Here is a 17,801-nt window from a genome sequence, read left to right as displayed (position 1 = left end):
AGTGAATTTATGTTGCCTTCTATGTTGACAAGCAGTGTGAGCTTATTGGACACTAGGTGGCAAAAGTAAAGCAAACCGGACAAAAGCTGCAACAATTATGATAATCATCTCCGTGATCGTCTACCTTCCATCTTGATGCGGTCAAAGTGAGCCAGCTTCGAAGCAGCATAAATGGCCTTACTGCTCTGAAGGCTGCCCACTACTGCGTCCATTAACAAGGCGTTAGTCAGGGCCTGCTGCATGTACTGCGGGTCCTGGAGAGAGAGAGAGACGCATTTACAACATTTAAAATAACATTTAAAATTAAAAGTTGACGTTTATGACTTGTGCTCTGAAAAAAGGCATAAAAACATAAAGAGTAGAAAGTATTAGAGAGTTAAAATATTGGGTCCCATAGTCCTGGTCCCATGTCATTCCCCTTCTCTTTCTCCCCTAATTTCCGGTCTTCTCTTTATTGTAAAAATAACTCTTTAAAAATGCATGAAAACAAAGTTTAAAAGATAAAATATTGAGAGAGGTATCTAAAAAAAAAGTTCTTCAACATTTTGGGACAGGTGAGAATTAGATGAAAAGATTGATGCCTCATGTCTGTACGCTAAATATGAAGCTACCACCAGGAGATGCTTAGCTTAGCTTAGCATTAAGACTGGAAACGGGGAAACAGCGAGCTTAGTTGACAAAAGTTAATAAAACCCACCTACCAGCGTCTCTAAAGCTTGCTATTCAACATGTTTAATCTTGTTTGTTTAATTTGTACAAAAACGAAACTGTAAAAATGACACATTGTGGTTTTACAAAGGGGGGTTATGTTCCTGAATATTTCTTGGCTGGGCTCATTTTTCCTGAAGTCTGCACGTAACACAATGACACAATGAAGTGTTTGTAGACTGTGAAGTTACTGCTCCCCAATAAAAGACAGCCCAACACACATTTATTCCTTTAAAGAAAGAAGTGATTCAAATATTACACACATATTCAATAAAGTAATTGAAAAGTAAGTCTACTAATACATGCTACATTTTCTGGGGGTCTAACAGAAAGGAGCAGTGCTACACTCAACATAGAGTGTAAAGACAGATAAGGAGAGATAATAATATGATTATTTTCTTTAAATCTTGGTGAAAATGAATTAAAAAGGGCTAGGACAGCACACCCAGTTTACTTATGTTCAATTGCCACATCAAATTAAATCTCAGTGCAATGCTGTTAGATTATTTGACAATATTGCTACATATCCACCTTGTTAGCAAGCTGGCTGTAAATGGACATAATTCATAATGTACTGGCTTTACTGTAGAGACCGCAAATAAAGAGAACTGAGAGGGTACAGGAAATTTAAAAAAGACAGAAAAAAACAGAGCCAAAAAGAAGTGAAGTGAGAGACGGACATGTTACAGTTACAGTCTGGTTTCACAAAGCAAACCCTCCGTCTTTGTTCATGTGTGTGTATTTATGTTCATGCACAACTCGTGGAATTTCAACCACACCCACAAAGGTCACACAAGTTCACAATGACTGTCAGCACACATACACACAAACTGATGAAGTATGAGTAATAAAGGAACATGATAACTCCCCAGATGATCTTACTATGCGATGCATTCATGCATGTATTCCTCTCATTTGCAATTCCCCTCTTCTCCCACATGATTTAATTATTTGACACGCACACTTCAGTTACAGTTTTACCTTATGCTGGTCAGCCATGATGCGTCCCGCCCACATCTCTTTGACCATCAGGTTCCAGAGTTCAGCCTCAGTTTTCAGATTGGCCTCAAATGCCTCTTTCCTTCCCCGAACACGTAACTTCAGGCTGGAGATTCTCAGAAGCAAGAAGGGAGCTGAGGACACCTTCACCTCCTACAGGGAAGGAGACGAAGATAGGATGTAGATCACTATAACAGGGTCAACATACTTAGATTAATAATACTCACGAACCTACACATAACCCTACTCACCTCTAAATCTCTGTACTGCGCCACCTCTATGTATCCCGGTCGTCCGTCAGTGAGCAGGAAAAGCCGCCGCTGAGTCATGGCGATCTTCCCCACACCGCGGTTCGTCTTGACCGAGGAGGACAGCTTAAAGACGCACTCGCTTGGCTCAATGTGCTCCAACACAGATGCAGGCAAACACACCTAAAATTTTTAGAATTACATACAAAACAATCAATTGATGAAACAAGAAAATAATTGTCAGATTAATTGATAATGAAAATAATCGTTAGTTGCAGCCGTACATCCAAAATTCAGCTCAGTTCTTTATGATATATGACAAAGACACGCGGCAAATCAATCGTACTGGAATCAACACATTTGGTGCCTATTAATAGTCGTATAGTTGCCTATTAATTTTCTTACTAATCTATTAACCGACTAATTTATTTACAGCAGTAATAGCTGTAACTAAAGATAAAACAGACCTCTATTTTTTAAATTATGATCAGCTGACAAACACAGATGTTGATTTTCCATTTAAACTCATCTATCATATATGTGAACATATCTGGAAATCTAATGACCAGTATATAGTATATAATATATAGTAGATTTGGGCCATTATGCTGCATGTTACCTCTTGTGCTTCAGCCTCAGTCTCCTTCCAGATGGTGTAAAACACTCTAAACAACTCTGGACCAACCTGCTTCTGATGACCTGCAACAAACACACACATACTTTCAAAATTAGGATAATTTGCGGGTGTCCTGTATTGTTCCGAGTCAGTGGAGCCAGATGACTCATGAAGCTGATTTTGCAAATTAATAGTAATAATGATTATCATTTATCTGGCTTTTATCCATCTCTCTCTCTCACACACACACACACATACACACATATTCAAACATCTGACCAGACCAAGTCTTTCTCCATTCCAACCAGTTTAATCTACCAGCATGCCTGCAGAGTGAGCTGCTGAGGGTTGTCGTCTCTACTGTATAACAACAATGACTACAGTACACACAGCCAACATCTCATACAAACACAGCCCTCTCTAATCTATTAACTGTCCAGTCACTCCAATTTCAAAAGATCCACCCCAATGACGTAGAGCAACATCCTGTTTCAACAGGAAATAATTAACAATAAGAAATTAAACACGCAAAGGGCGCTGGAAAAATCAGTTTCACTTTACAAAACACAGAAGTACAATGATTTCACGCAATGTTCACCTCTGTCTTACTCTTTACCACAAAGAAATACAGAATCATATTCCACAAGAGAAGAGTTACTACTGTAGTTTATACTGTATAAAGCAGCTTTAATCAAGCTTTAGTTGATTGAAACCAGTAGTCCAACATCCTGAACATCACTTTCTCCATTGCAGGTCAGAAAATGAAAGGAAAACTGTTTGCTCGCCTTATTCAGCGGTTCATGAAAACTTCTTTCCAATAACATGATGTGGTCAAGATAAGTGCCTTCCTTCCTGAAGAAAGATATCTGACTCACACTGCTGGCTAAATTTTTTTTTTTTAAAAATCAGCTTTTGAGAAAGTACCTCGGGTCCCATTTCTTCAATTTATCATATTTCCTCCAACCTGTCCCTTCCTGCACAGGCTTATCTTAAAAGTTAAACAAAAATATTTCTGGTTATTCTCTCGATAGCTTTTAGGACTCAAATATCTTCTCCTGCCTTCTTGCTGATATGATCGATTAGCCTTCACAGGTATGTAATCAACTCACTGCTGCTTTCACACTGGCTGGAGTGAGAACATCAACTCAATGTCTAAATGTAAATCAAATGCTCATAGTTTAAGCAAACCTCAAAGAATGGATAGACCAAAGACATTAACAGCAAATTATGTAACGATTAAATGTAACTCGAAATTAGCATCAGCCACCAGCTAAAGACCCGCTAATGACTACTGGAGCCCTGTTTCCACCTCCAACATCCAACAATCCTGCAAAAGAAACTCTGTTTCTTCAAGAAGGGGTGAGTTAATAATTAACCTGAGGAATGAATGTTTGCCAGGAAAAAGGGAGGAGGTGGTGTATAGCAGGATATTTGTGTGTATGAGTGTGTGTGTGTGACGCAGGGAAAATCCAGTGACTTGGAGTCTTTGAGAAAAATGAACTAAGCACTAATGAATGTGCTTCTAAATAATATGGAGTTTTCCTAATTACAAACTTTCCGGGACCATGAACTTTTGTTCAAATCTGAGTCCCTAAACTGTATAATATCTCACTGGTAAAGTATTCACACCACACACACATTTTAATTAACTACTTACCTACAGTTAGAGCATCAAAAAGTCTATGAATGGCTCCCTGGTCTTTCACGATGCCGGACTCCTGAACACATTTCACAAACTCCTCGAGCTGCATGTATTTTTTGGGCAGCTGGAAGCGTTTCACAGCACCTTCCTCGTGTCCGTTGACGCTTCGTGCACGTTCTCGCTCCTGGTCCCTCTTGACCCGACTGATGAGCCGTTTGAGTTCTGGACGTTTGTCCGCCTGTGAGAGATATCAACGATTAAGGGAAAAGGTGAAGGTGAAGTCTACAGATCACTTGTTTTGTTTGACCAACACTCTGTAATTTTAATTTACAATCATGTATAAACCTGAAAAAAGCAGCAAATCCACACATTTGAGAAACTGGAGCAGGAGAGTGTTGTTTACTTAACAAAGCGAATAATGGATTATGGTTAGCTTGTTAATTTTTAATTGAGTCAGTGATGACCATTAACCCAAGGTTATTGATAAGGAGAGTCCATTGCTGCATTGCATTGATTATTGAGTCAACTAAACCTGTTTGTCAGATGACATTAATATGATATCATATATGTAATATCATGGTAATGTAGAGGAAAATTCTAGTTGTGGAAAAGGAAAAAGAATATGTTTACTTAAAGAAAACCTGACAAATACACGTATATCTGTGGCTTTAACTTAAATTAATCCAGGTAACAGAATTTACAACTTCATATCACAGTTCAATAGCAGAGAACAACACAGCGTCCTCATTCATAATGGCCTGAACGAACCTGTAACCGCTCAACTTCCAGCAGTGAGTCCACCAGCGACTTAACCATCTGGGATGGAAAAATATCTGAGTCGGTCTTATAAAGACTCTGGAAGTCCTCCAGTGCATCCAGACGTTTGTTGGATACAGTGTTTACCAAACCACGCAGGTAGTGATACCTGGACAGAGAGACGGATGGAACGGATAAGTTCAGTCATTTGGTTTACTTGAAATGCACATACGCTATGTGGAACTTAATTTATATTTGATTACAGTGTTTGGTCTAGGTATACTGTATGATCTACACCAGAAAATTAGGTTATTCTATTTTTTTCATACATGGCTTGGTGCAATTGTGAAATAAATTGGTATTTACTTATGTAAGTAACCCTAACCCACCCCCATGTTTCTACAGTAGCCCAGAACAGACAAACCAAACACTGGCTCTAGATAGGGCCTTTCACGTTTGTTTTTTTTTGCCAATTTTGCAGCCACCATAGGTTCTCCTACACACTGGAACTTTAAACTTGTGAAATATTTCAAAAGGTTTTGTCAGCTTAAAAATTAAAAAAACAACTCCCTTGTACAAAAACACATCTTTCTACTTCCTTTTTTTTTTTTCTCTGTCCTCTCCTCACAGCACCTGGCCAGAAGAGCAGATTCATCTGTATGAAAATGTTTCTTTAAATGTCACGACTCAGGGGCAACAACCGTTTTTCCTGGTTTTGTATTTTTGTCAGTAAAATAATGACTCAGCAGGACATCTGACAGAAAAGCAGCAGTCTCAGAAGAAACTATTTTCTACAATGTTGCCTCAAATGTGTAGTAACTTATTTGCACTTTGAACAGAAGCTAAAGCAAACAAAACCATATTGCAATTAGAAACTCCTCCAAGGGAGTTTAATGTATTTAAAGCATTTTACTTCTTTACTTCTGATAAAGATGTTTAAATGTTGGATTCACTGTCTACAATTCATGGCGCAGAAACTGTTAAAATTAATCTGAGCAAGACACACAGACAACTCTATTAATGTTCTACTATCATACTATGCCAGAAATATTAATATAGTGTATCAGCACATTTTGATGAAAACCACTTAAAGGAGCAGTGTGTAGAATTTAGTGGCATCTAGAGGAACAGACTTGGCAGAAATTGAATATAATAATCATAAGTATGTTTTAATTAGTGTATAATTATATGAAAATAAGAATAGTTGTGTTTTTGTTACATTAGAATGAGCCCTTTATATCTACATAGGGAGCAGGTCCTCTTTCATGGAGGCCGCCATGTTGCACCACCATGTTTCTACAGTAGCCCAGAACAGACAAACCAAACACTGGCTCTAGATAGGGCCTTTCACTTCTTTTTTTTTTTAACCAATTTTGCAGCCACCATAGGTTCTCCTACACACTGGACTTTAAACTTGTGAAATATTTCAAAAGGTTTTGTCAGCTAAAAAATTAAAAAAACAACTTCCTTGTACAAAAACACATATTTCTACTTCCTTTATTTTTTTTTTCTTTGTCCTCTCCTCACAGTACCTGGCCAGCAGAGCAGATTCATCAGTTGGTGTAGCATTAATAGCCTTCCCCAGGGAAGCAACCATGTCAGAATAATAGTTCTGGACGTAATGATAGGCCAAAGGAGGGGGGAACTCTGGGAGACGGAAAACCTTCACTGCTATCTGAGGAGACTTCAACCCTGGAAGAAAAAAAAAAAGAAATTATAAGTTTGGTTGACTTTTTTTTGGATAATTGCTCATAAATCCACTCCTCATCTCTCTATTGGCACCGACCAATATCAGGAGTCATTTTCCTGAGAGAGGATGGCCTGTTGGAGCTGATGACAGTCAGAGTTTCACTGGCAGGTTGCTCCAGGTTCGGCAGGCTGGCTCCCAGCCTCTTGCTCAGTCTGTTATCAGGGCTGGTGTAGCTGCTGTAGCCGTTCCTGGACAGTTCAGACATGGGAGGACGTCGAGGAGTCTCAGTCAATGCACGATTCCTGCAGACACATGTCGAGATTGAGGTCGTGCTGACAATGGGTGGCATGGCAGTTTAAAGCAGGTTAAACATGGTGCAAGTCAATACAAGCAATCTAATTTTCATTTAGGGAGGCCATGTTGCACAATGAACCCAGATGGTTATTTTTTATAACTTTTCATCACCCTGGCAAACAAATGTGAAGGAAACATTGAATCATCCTTAATTGCTACCTTTGCTGGAATGACAAGAAAAAAACAAGTCATGGAAGTTATGGAAAATCCACAACTTTCTTCCCTTTAGATAAGCACCTCACACACTGTATGTTTCTCACTCTCTAAACACTTGCAGATCAAATGATATTAGAACTAAGTGAAAATATGTTTTGCCTGGTTTAGCAAATTTAAGTGCTTTGGGGGAAAGAAAATCCTCACTAAAGGCATAATTCAACATTCTCTGGAATATTTGTAACCGTTTTCTTGGTGAGAACATAGATACATAGATAGATACCACTCTTATGTCTACATTAAACACAACCAGCAGCCAGTTAGCTTAGCTTACTACAATGACTGGAAACAGGGGGAAACAGCTAACCTAGCTCTGCCCAAAGGTAAGAAAATCCACCTAACAACCCCTCTAAAGCTCCCAATCTTGACATCTAACTCTCTGCAAGAAAGCAAATAAGCACATTTTCCAAAATGTCAAACTAATATTTAAGTGTGGAAGAGAATGCCATAGCTCTCTGATACCTTTGCATACCTGTGTGCCTCATTCAAAGTGTGAGGAACCAGGATTATCATATAATGTGAAGCCTTGGAATTGATTAATATGATATACATGACATGCAAACTACTATTATATTACGTAGTTTGCAGTTATGACATCATACCTGTGTGCATGGTTACGCGTGGTCTGCTCCATGTGGCTGAAGGTGTCCCGTTTCCTGTTCAGTCTGTCTCGCAAGAATGAGTGGAAGATATGAGTTTCCAACACCTGGGGACAACAACAAAGAAAGACACGCAGCAGAGACAGTCAGGGTTTGTGTACGCGTAAGTGTGTACGGTATGTTTACGTATTGTGTCGGTGTACCTTCTTGTAAAAGGGCTGATCTGCTGGCTCCCTGGTCCTCAGAAACTCCTCACTGTTAAAAACTCTGTGTTCATGGTTTAGAAAGTCCTGGACACCTCTGACAGAGTGACAAACAAGGACAGATAAAAAGAAAAAACAAAGAGAGAAAGAGAGAAATTATTTTAGTAGTATTATTTAACTATTATCTTATACCAACTGACCACTGGCCACACACACACAAAAAGATCCCTACCTGAAGGTGTTGACCACTAGCTCCAGGGTGATGTTTTGTATCTGTGTGTTGAGTCGTCTCTGCCAGTCTTTGCGCTGACATCGCAGGACATTGGCATCAGTGCCCGCTCCGAGGTGACACAGCTCCAAGTCATAGTGAAGCTGGAGACTCTCTGCCCTAAACATACACACACACACACACACATACAGCAAGTATGTAAGAGTTATGTAGTCCAGTATAGCCTTAAACGACTTATTTAATTCAGTAATCTAAACTGTGTTCCCTTTGTAATCTGATTTATTAGCTATTTAGGAGGTTGATTCGATTTTTGATCCAAGCGAAGGTTCTACTGCAGTTTTAAATAATTTCTGGTAAACATAAATTCTGCCTTGTAGAGTGGTTGTTTGTTGAGTGTGGATGTTTCTGGACAGATGTGTATTTGATCGTTTTATTTTATAGTAACGCTCAACTAAAAAAAACATCGAAAATCACCTTGACATAAAGCTCTCAGCTGCAGCCAGAGGGACAGCTGGCAGGTCAAGGGTTTCAGAGCATGACGACTGAATGATGCCATCATCAATATTCACCAGGATTAAGTCCTCCGTTTCCTGCACACACACACACACACACACACACACACAGATATATAAACATAATGTAGGTACAATGGGTACAATTCATCACAAGACAGAGCTAACAGAGCAGGGCTCAGTCAACTGAACAGACAGCTACTGTTATGTAGCTGAATATGCAAACTAAGCTTCTGTAAGACACTGAATAAAACCTTACTACTGCTGCTGCTACGTCAGGCTTTAGATGAATACAGTAGAGAATAAATACTTATTGTTTCTTAGGAAAACACAGCAAAGGCTGGTCACTTGAATTACACACTGGCCATTTAATTTTAAAATATGCTTGCAGTAAATCTAGTGATTATATGACACAGAGCCTTGCTCTCTCTGGTAAATAGACAAAACATTATAAGGCAGCTATGCAGAAACAATTTATTTATCTAGTAAATCCACTGGTTCTGACTACTGTAACACAATAATTTCCATCCATAATCACACTATATTCCACACTATCAAAATATTTCCCTCCTAGTATAAGGAGGAAAAACAACTTGGATATTAACTGAATAAAAATTTCCCAAAGCAGCAATGGTTTGTACTCACTGCAGCAACTTCTTCAAAATGACTGATGTGGCAGCCCATCAGGAAGGCGGTAGGAGCCATGAGGAAGTCCAGCATTCCTTTAGCCAGCACGGGAACATAAGGCTGCTGCCAGGTCAGCGGCTGAAACGGATGAAAACATAGATATGGAAAAATTGGAGGGAATTTTAGAATATGTGGGAAAAAACACTGCTATTGCGACGAGGTTGTGTTACTGCTATTTAAAAGACATGATGTTTTTCATACACTGACCTGCAGGTACAACAGAAGACTCTCTGCGACCAGAGTGAGTCTGGCCCAGTCAGCAGAGAAGAGGACCAACCTCTGTTCTTGGAGGAGGCAGGACAACACCTAAAGAGGGCAGGAGATTAAAGAGTTAGCTGGAACTGAGCTTTTCCCCACAGCAAGACTCAAGTAAACAGTGTTCTGCGTTACCTGGAGCAGTGTTGCGTGTGAGAAACAGAGGAAAGGTAGATGCAGGTCGATGTCGATAACAGGGCTGTCCTGATCCTCTCTGGATGGAAGAACCACCTGGAGAGGACGGAGGCTAAAGGACTAACACACAGAAACAAACGCATACATTACTCATAAGAGGAAAGGTCACACAGAAGAAGAAATTTAGACACAAAGACACAAATAGATGCATATAGGAAGAGAAACAAGGACAGAGAAAGAGGGAACTGCAGAGAGCTTTCTGACCACGTGTAGCTGTCCAGGAGGTGGTAAAGGGACAAGAGACAATTTGGCTGAAAACTCCTTGATCGTCTCCTCAAAGTCTGCTTGTCTTGCAGGCCGCAACTGGACCAGGAGACTGAGAGATTGGAGGTGGGAGACAGAGTAGAAGATACAGATATAAAGTCTGGTTCAGCACTTTACAAAAGCCAGATTATCCATCAGCTCAGTGTATTTAAATGAATTATTACCATGACAAGCAGTCTCTCAAGGCATTGTAGTACGGGAACTTGGAGATGACACACACGGCAAAGGGTGTATAAAGACGGGACTTTGATGAATTCCACTTGTGGCCATTCTGGACAACTCCTTCCTGATAGGACTGACAGAGCAGAGAGCCAATAAGAAACAGCTATCTGAATTTAAAAAACACCACAAGAGTTCATCATTATGTGTGAATGTGTGTGTGTCTGTACCTGATAAGCCCTGTAGTATTGCACAATAACTCCGTGGGTCCGGTTCCCAAACAGGTCGGTAAAAACCAGGAAGTGATAACTGTCTTCTCTCTGCTCATTGGCCAACTGAAGACCACCTGGCCAACAGAAATCAACAAATCTCAGGATATGCCACCGGACAAATCATGTTATGTCACGTTCATGTCATGTGGGAGTTTCTGTAATTACTAGTATCCAACTTGTAAATAGCGTCCACGTCAACATCTAAGTTGTAACTGCAATTAGAACTGCAACAATTAATTGATTAATCGGAAATTAATTGGCAACTATTTGTCATTAGTCATTTTTTAAGTGAATGTGCAAAACGTCTGCTGGTTTTAGCTTCTCAAATGTGACGATTTAATGTTTTTCTTTGTCATACATGATAGTTAACTAAATATCTTTGGGGTTTTGGACTGTTGGTTGGACTAAACAAGACATTTAAAGACATTACCATTGACTCTGGGCCATTTTCACTATTTTCTGATATTTTATAGAAAAAAATAATTAATCGATTAAAGATTCATAAGATTAATCAATGATGTAAATAATTGTTAGTTGCAGCCCTTATTACTTTTAGAAAACTCAGATTTTTGTGAAATATATCCAACATGTTAATTGCAGTCATGTTACAAAAGTGCCTAAAAAGGCACAAAATATGGATTCCTCATGTCAAGTCCGTCGTTAAAGGTAATTAAACCAAGATTTAATGGATGTAATACTAAACTGTCAATGCACAGTATTTTCAACCCTCAAACAACCAAGTGTGCAATTGTACAACTGTCCTAAGTTCTCCAGCGATGTGAATACTCAGAAATCATAAACATGGGAACATTTTAACCTAAATGTCAATGCTTTATTTACAATCCAATGCCGTAAAGCACAGAGCCAACAAACTGTTAATACCTTCAGACTACTGTGTTCTTAGAAAGAGTGATAGCGGGTGGGGCTGACATGGCTGCCAATGAAAATGGCAATGTGCAAACAACTCATTAGTTACTCTGACATAAAAGATGATATCGTCCCATAGCGCCGGAAGCAGGACTTGAAACATAGCCCACAGAAACATGAAAGGAGATCCCAAATAACTGATCAAAACCTCCCGAAATAATTAAAGTTTTGTTTAAAAAGAGGCTGACAAGTGTTGTTTATATGGAAAATTTAAAAACTGTATCAATGGAGATGACTTATAATAAAATAGGCAGTGCAAGTCTCCATACCCATGGGAAAACTTGATGTGTAATCTACATTGTGGCCTAGAAAGATAGTGATCCATGATGGTAGCTTCTGAGCCAGCGTAGCACAATTGGAAATCAAGACTGTGATCTGGGACTGTAGTTGTCCAGGTGCCAGTGGCACTGGAGTGAGTTTTGAGGTGGGGGGACATCCAGCTTTGGATGATGTGAAAGTCATGATTGGACCGATGCAATTTAAGTCATAAAGGTAGAATATTAAGTTATAACCGCCCAGTCTGATGTGTGTAGAGGTGTGTGTAGTTATTCTGCAGAGGCCTGGTGTTGATTTCAGCTGATTCAATGACGGTAAACACAGTTCGGGCTGAGTATACCGGCACTTTGCTCTGGCATGTCTCTTCTCAGAAGCTGCTGATTTATCAACATATCAGTCCTGCTGCCTTTAGATGCTGCAGGGTTTTAATGAACTGAAGGAGAAGCTTTTCAAACAGTATAAAGCAGCTGTGGACAACAGATACTGTAAGAATAATGCTTTAAACATATGCTGATTTTGGTTGGAGAATGTTTAATTGAAATAAATTATTTATATTTCAAGCATTATTCCGTTATTGCAGCACATTTACAGCAAGTATTTAGTTTGCTCTTGTTGATAAAATGATTAAAAAAAAAAGTGGCAGCAAAGTGGTTTCGCTCCAGAAACAGCCGTAGTTCTGACACGTCGAAGACCCATTTTTCACAAAAACACGTGCGTTTCCCCTCCAGTTTATCATGCATGCACCACTGGGCACCACAATACCACAAAGACAGGCAAAGCAAATTTCACAGTTAGGAAAATACCAAACTGTCTGTGTGCTGCCCAAACTCGTTGTTGCACTATGACAAAACATAGGGCTTACTGTTATATTTGGTGATCAAATTATTTAAACTAGTCTGAACTGGCAGCCATTATAGACTACTCACAGTCCTGTGTGTTCTGATAATGATTGGATTTAAAAGTCCAACATCTTAGAGTAGGCTTAGACATTATTGCTGTGACTGTAAAACCCGGCTTAGATGATATCACTTTTTTATTATAACACCTGAAAGTGGGGGGACGAAGTCTAATTGTCCCCCCTATTCCAGCACCAGTGCCTGGTGCCATCCTCACAAGATGGTGATCCATCACAACATGGCATTATCCACTAAAAGTAAAATCTTGTTACTCGAGACACACTTACAGCCCAAAAAAATGTTGGTTTTCTCAAGGTAACAGACTTGTGTGTTTACAGAACAAACAGATGTGTGTTTTTTTCACACTGTATTAGTCAGTTTAATACATACAGTACTGTAAGGTTTGTCACAGAGAAAACACTTTACCAGGGAAACAGAGCTGTGGTAAGGCGATGAGGTCCAGGTCCTTTGGAACACTGATGTCCTCTGTCGCTGAGGACGCTTCAGCACGATTGGCTGTTTCTCCATTAGGCAACGCCTCTGTAGCACGATCTCGCTTCTTCTGCAAGCAAATAAAAAACAACAAATTAGTTTTATTTCTGAATAAGATATACAAAGATACTTACTAAATGTGGCCTGAAATGCCTAATACTTTAAGGGGTTATGGTGGTGCTTTGGAGCTTGCGCACGTAGCTAAGGTAACTAACGTGCGCTTCCTCATGTCCCACAAAACATTTTCCAAAAACTCGAACTTTCCAAAATTTTGTTAAATTTAAAATAATAACCAATTGATTAACAAAATTATCATACCTTCTTGATGAAGCTTTTCCTCCTCTGTACACGGCTGAACGCTGGACCAATCACCTGACTGGAGTTGGTCTCCTTGGAAACAAACGGCGGGGCATGGACCTGCAGTACCTCAGCTTCCAGCAGGGGAAGTTCAGTTAACTTATTCTGCTGATTAAGCTGCACAAAAGTGTGGAAATATTGAGGTTCATAATTTTGGCAACGCAGTAATGACTGTACACATTTACAACCAACACAAAAACAATTCTAATATCCTTAATCATTTCCTTCAGATAAAAGTCTAGTATGTGCATATGCAGCAGTAAAGAATCAATGCTAGGTAGAAGGTTTTCATATGTATATACACTGTGAACTGTACCTGGCAGACAACAATATGATGAATATTTTAAAACCATGTTTGTGGCATTGTTAAAGAGGCTGAAATTAAGAGGGATGGCTGCCCAACATGCTTCAAGAGAATCTGAACATCCCATCAGATTTCTACGCTGGGGCTGCTTGTTGTACTGTAAATGGTCATGAATTTGATCATATATTTATTGCATATCTTACTAACTTTGTTCATGGTACACCATTAAGCATTTTAATGAACATGTATTATATGTGGAATGGTTTTTACACCTGGTATTAACATGCAACTTCTGTTCATTTTGTGGAGACTAACTGCTGGGAGTCAGCTTGTATTTTTGTGATTATAACACTTACTTACAGAGAAGCAACAATCATGGGCACTTCTGAGATATCATGATACATATGTGTTTAACAGCATATGGTAAGAGTAAATGTTTGGAGGAGGACCAGTGATTCAGCTGGCTTAGAAATACTGAAATACTAATCCACAAGTGGAGTCTATGTTGACACCAGGAGCATGCAGGGTATGTAAAGGCTGCCAACATCTATTTGTGTGCCTGCAATGTGGGATTATTTTATTTGTCAGTGTTCTCTTGGTATTCCTTGTCTGTGTGTGTGTATGCATCTACATGCCTGGTATACGTCTCGAAGCTTATCGCTGGGGGCTCCGACCACTACACATGCCTCCAGCAGTCCTGACGGGAGCTCTGCCATCACATACACAACACACACTCTGCAAAAAACACACATTGTGCATTCAGATGAGATGAAATCATTACAGTTTGTCAAATGAGAAGAAGATTTTTTTTTTTTTTTTGGATATTGCCCACCCTTTTTGTAACTGCTGGTAAATCTGACATCATGGATGACAACCACAGCAGACAGAGCAGCTGTGATGGTTCAGATTTTTCTTTATTTTCAACATGACTCACAAAGACTCCAGATGCTCATCTCATCCGAGTTTGAGTTTCACATGGACATGACAAAACGAGAGTTTTGGTTTTGGTTTTCTTATTTGCAAAATGTAGTATCAACTAAGTAAAGACCAGCTGAATTACCTTATTACTTATCACATACTCACAGACAAATCTCTCTTCCCGCAACTTCCTCCAGATGTGTGCAGACATGCATACACACTCCCAACACACTCATGTGGGCACAGTCAGAGACACGGGCAATAACATCTAACTAACACACATACAGCAGATGTTAGGGTTTGGTTACTGGTGCCGGAGACCAGTTTTGTCATCTGCATCAGAACCACAGATGGGAAAACCAGGTTACTGTGACTATAGCTTAAATTGAACAACAAGAACAATGTTAACTACTTGCAACTGACCTGTTTCAAAATCAGTTGACAGTGCGCTGTATTTTGATGGTATAGTAAACTGCTTTGACCCTTTATCAATCAAATGACCCTTCCTTCCTATATAAATGCACCTATCCTTTTATACTGCCAGGCAGATCCATGCACAAACATCTGACTTGCATTAGTTACAGCCACGGGCAAAAGCAAAGGTTGCACACACTCCATTCCTCTCTTCTCTTCACTTTCTTCCTAAGTTTATTCTCTCTTTCAGTCTCCTTCTGTTTTGTCTTCCTCTCTTTTCTTTCTTCACCTTGACACTTTTGCTCGCTTTTCTTTCTCTCTCAGTCTTCAGGCCATTCCGGCTTCTGACTAACTAACTACCTGTGTCATGGAAACACACTAAAGTCATTTATTCCCCGAAAACCCTTAATTTTGTAGACTCCAAGTGTGGGTGTGTGTGTGTGTGTGTGTGTTTGTTTGCAATGCTCGTAAACTCAACCAATGTCCACCATCACAGCAGTTTTAGAGCTTTCTTGCAGTCATTAACTTGCAGGACAGTATCACACAAACACGCACTCTCAAATGTTTAACAGAATGCAGATGTCATGCGTGTGAGACTGAGAGAGAGAAAGACAAAGAGAATTCATCAAGAGGTTTTCATATTGTTTCTGCTTGCTTCGTCATTCCCTGAAATTCCCAAAGACTTCACTTGAAAAACAACGCTGCGTAGAGACACTGCAGCATAAACATACTTCACAATAATATTGTTCAGAGGCTTGAGTAGGGACTAGATAGCCACCCCATGCTGTGAGAAGCAGACAAAGGCTCTTCACAAGCTTTAACAAACGAGTTTAGCTTCATAACTTTCAGAGAGGAAGCTGCTTTGATTTAGCTGACAACAATTTCACCAAGCAGTTCCTAGCAGTCAGGTATTTTTTTACAGAACCAAAATGGAAGAAAGTTGGTTTCTTCCATATGTTTGGTTCAGAGAAGTAAAACATTTACAGAATAATGAAAGTCGCTTTAGGAATTTGTATGTATGCGATCTATGCCCCAGGACATGTCTTACAGTATTTGTAACCATTATTTTTCTCAATTTTTTGTTCAAATTCTTTTTTTGTGATTCTCTTAGCAATGCTAGAATCAGTAAAACTTCTAACTTCTAATCTAATATCTAATCTTCTTTGCAACTCAGGGCTCCACAAACTCAGCTGTCTATTTATAATAAAAGGAACAGCATCTGACTTTTCATCCCAGTGAAATGACAAACTTAAGAGGAGAGCAGTGCATGTTTTCAGTGTTTACTGACCTGTTCTGGGACACAGGAAAGGAGTCTAAACTATTAAACTGAGTGACATGCTCCTTTAATGGGCATCACCACAACATTTACTAGGGTTTAAACTAGTTTGTGACAAAACGAGAACATTCATCACCTGAACCAGTAGACAAAATGAAGTAATGCATGCAGATGAAAATGCATTTGGTCCACTTTATCTTGGCTTGTCTTTAAAATAATGTTTGTTTATTTGTTTTTTTCAAACCAGCCTGTAACTTGTAACTTGTGATCTCACAAACTAATTTAAATCAGTTTAGTGGTGTATGAAAAAGTATTCTGAGCAAAGTGTGGTTTTAAAATGACAAGACATTAGGGCTGCAAATAATGATTATTTTCTGTATCAATTAATCTGTCGATTATTGTCTCGATTAATCAATTAGTTGTGTGGACCACAAAATGTCAGATAATGGTGAAAAATGTCGATAATTGTTTTCCAGAGCCCTCAATTGTCTTGTTTTCTCCACTATAGTCTACAACCCAAATATATTTACTTTACTGTCATAGAAGACAGTTAAAAAATTTTAAAAATCACAACTTTGTATTAGAGCTGCAAAAAAGATTCTTCTCTCAATTAATCCCTTAACCATTTAGTCTGTGACTTGTAGGACTGCAACTACTGATAAATTTCATTATAGATTAATTTGTCGATTATTTTCTCGATTAATCAATCAGTTGTTTGGTCCATAAAATGTCAGAAAAAGGTGACCAACAGTCCACAACACAAAGATATTCAGTTTACTGTCATAGAGGACTAAAGAAAACAGAAAATATTCACATTTGAGAAGCTGAAATCAAAGAATTTTGACATTTTTTTTCCATAAAAAAAATGACTCAAGAGGATAATCGTCAATAGTTGGCGATTAATTTAATAGTTTAATAGCAACTAATGGATTAATCGTTTCAGGTCTGCAACACACTTCTCTCGGATTTATTACAAAGCTATAAATCCCAAATAATGTCACCAAAATGAGACTTATCATTAAGACACAGACGATGTCCAGCAAACTGACATTAAGTTAGCTGAAGGCAGCTGAAGGAAACACATGAGACTGTCTTGGTGAGACCAGTCGAGCAAGATTCTTGACACAACAACTTTAAAATGAGACACTGACCTTAAATTAACTCGATCATTTCCACCGGCAGACGGTTAACGTTACACCGACGAGGAGTTAGCAAGCTCCAGATATCTGTTGAACTGACTAAAACTCCACAGTGGTGACTTCAGTACTGACTCTGAAAAGTACTGACACACACATTTCTGAGGTTTACCCCCTCTGATTTCTGTCAAGCGCCAGTGATAT

General features: G+C 39.1%; 1 protein-coding gene across 3 annotated transcripts in view; it reads right to left on the bottom strand.

Annotated features, from left to right (window-relative positions):
- The window catches only part of dennd3a (DENN/MADD domain containing 3a), a 26,424-nt gene extending 8,623 nt beyond the window's left edge, over window positions 1-17,801 (bottom strand). Inside the window, exons 1-23 of one of the 3 annotated variants that reach the window (XM_067612830.1) lie at window positions 17,613-17,801; window positions 14,686-15,043; window positions 14,489-14,588; window positions 13,511-13,666; window positions 13,127-13,262; window positions 10,560-10,675; window positions 10,335-10,465; window positions 10,111-10,222; window positions 9,847-9,966; window positions 9,664-9,762; window positions 9,415-9,534; window positions 8,732-8,847; window positions 8,261-8,416; window positions 8,029-8,125; window positions 7,829-7,932; window positions 6,756-6,961; window positions 6,502-6,661; window positions 4,982-5,138; window positions 4,229-4,451; window positions 2,575-2,654; window positions 1,959-2,138; window positions 1,690-1,860; window positions 125-254 (exon numbers count right to left, since the gene is read on the bottom strand). In XM_067612830.1, the coding sequence (XP_067468931.1) occupies window positions 125-254; window positions 1,690-1,860; window positions 1,959-2,138; window positions 2,575-2,654; window positions 4,229-4,451; window positions 4,982-5,138; window positions 6,502-6,661; window positions 6,756-6,961; window positions 7,829-7,932; window positions 8,029-8,125; window positions 8,261-8,416; window positions 8,732-8,847; window positions 9,415-9,534; window positions 9,664-9,762; window positions 9,847-9,966; window positions 10,111-10,222; window positions 10,335-10,465; window positions 10,560-10,675; window positions 13,127-13,262; window positions 13,511-13,666; window positions 14,489-14,569 (2,851 nt within the window). In that variant the 5' untranslated portion in view covers window positions 14,570-14,588; window positions 14,686-15,043; window positions 17,613-17,801. The remainder of the gene's footprint in view (window positions 1-124; window positions 255-1,689; window positions 1,861-1,958; window positions 2,139-2,574; window positions 2,655-4,228; window positions 4,452-4,981; window positions 5,139-6,501; window positions 6,662-6,755; window positions 6,962-7,828; window positions 7,933-8,028; window positions 8,126-8,260; window positions 8,417-8,731; window positions 8,848-9,414; window positions 9,535-9,663; window positions 9,763-9,846; window positions 9,967-10,110; window positions 10,223-10,334; window positions 10,466-10,559; window positions 10,676-13,126; window positions 13,263-13,510; window positions 13,667-14,488; window positions 14,589-14,685; window positions 15,044-17,612) is intronic. The other 2 variants (XM_067612831.1, XM_067612829.1) reach the window with 2 other exon arrangements.

The sequence above is a fragment of the Thunnus thynnus genome, chromosome 15 (genome assembly GCF_963924715.1).
Source record: "Thunnus thynnus chromosome 15, fThuThy2.1, whole genome shotgun sequence".
Classification (NCBI taxonomy): domain Eukaryota; kingdom Metazoa; phylum Chordata; class Actinopteri; order Scombriformes; family Scombridae; genus Thunnus; species Thunnus thynnus.
This window is presented reverse-complemented; position numbering and strand designations above follow the sequence as displayed.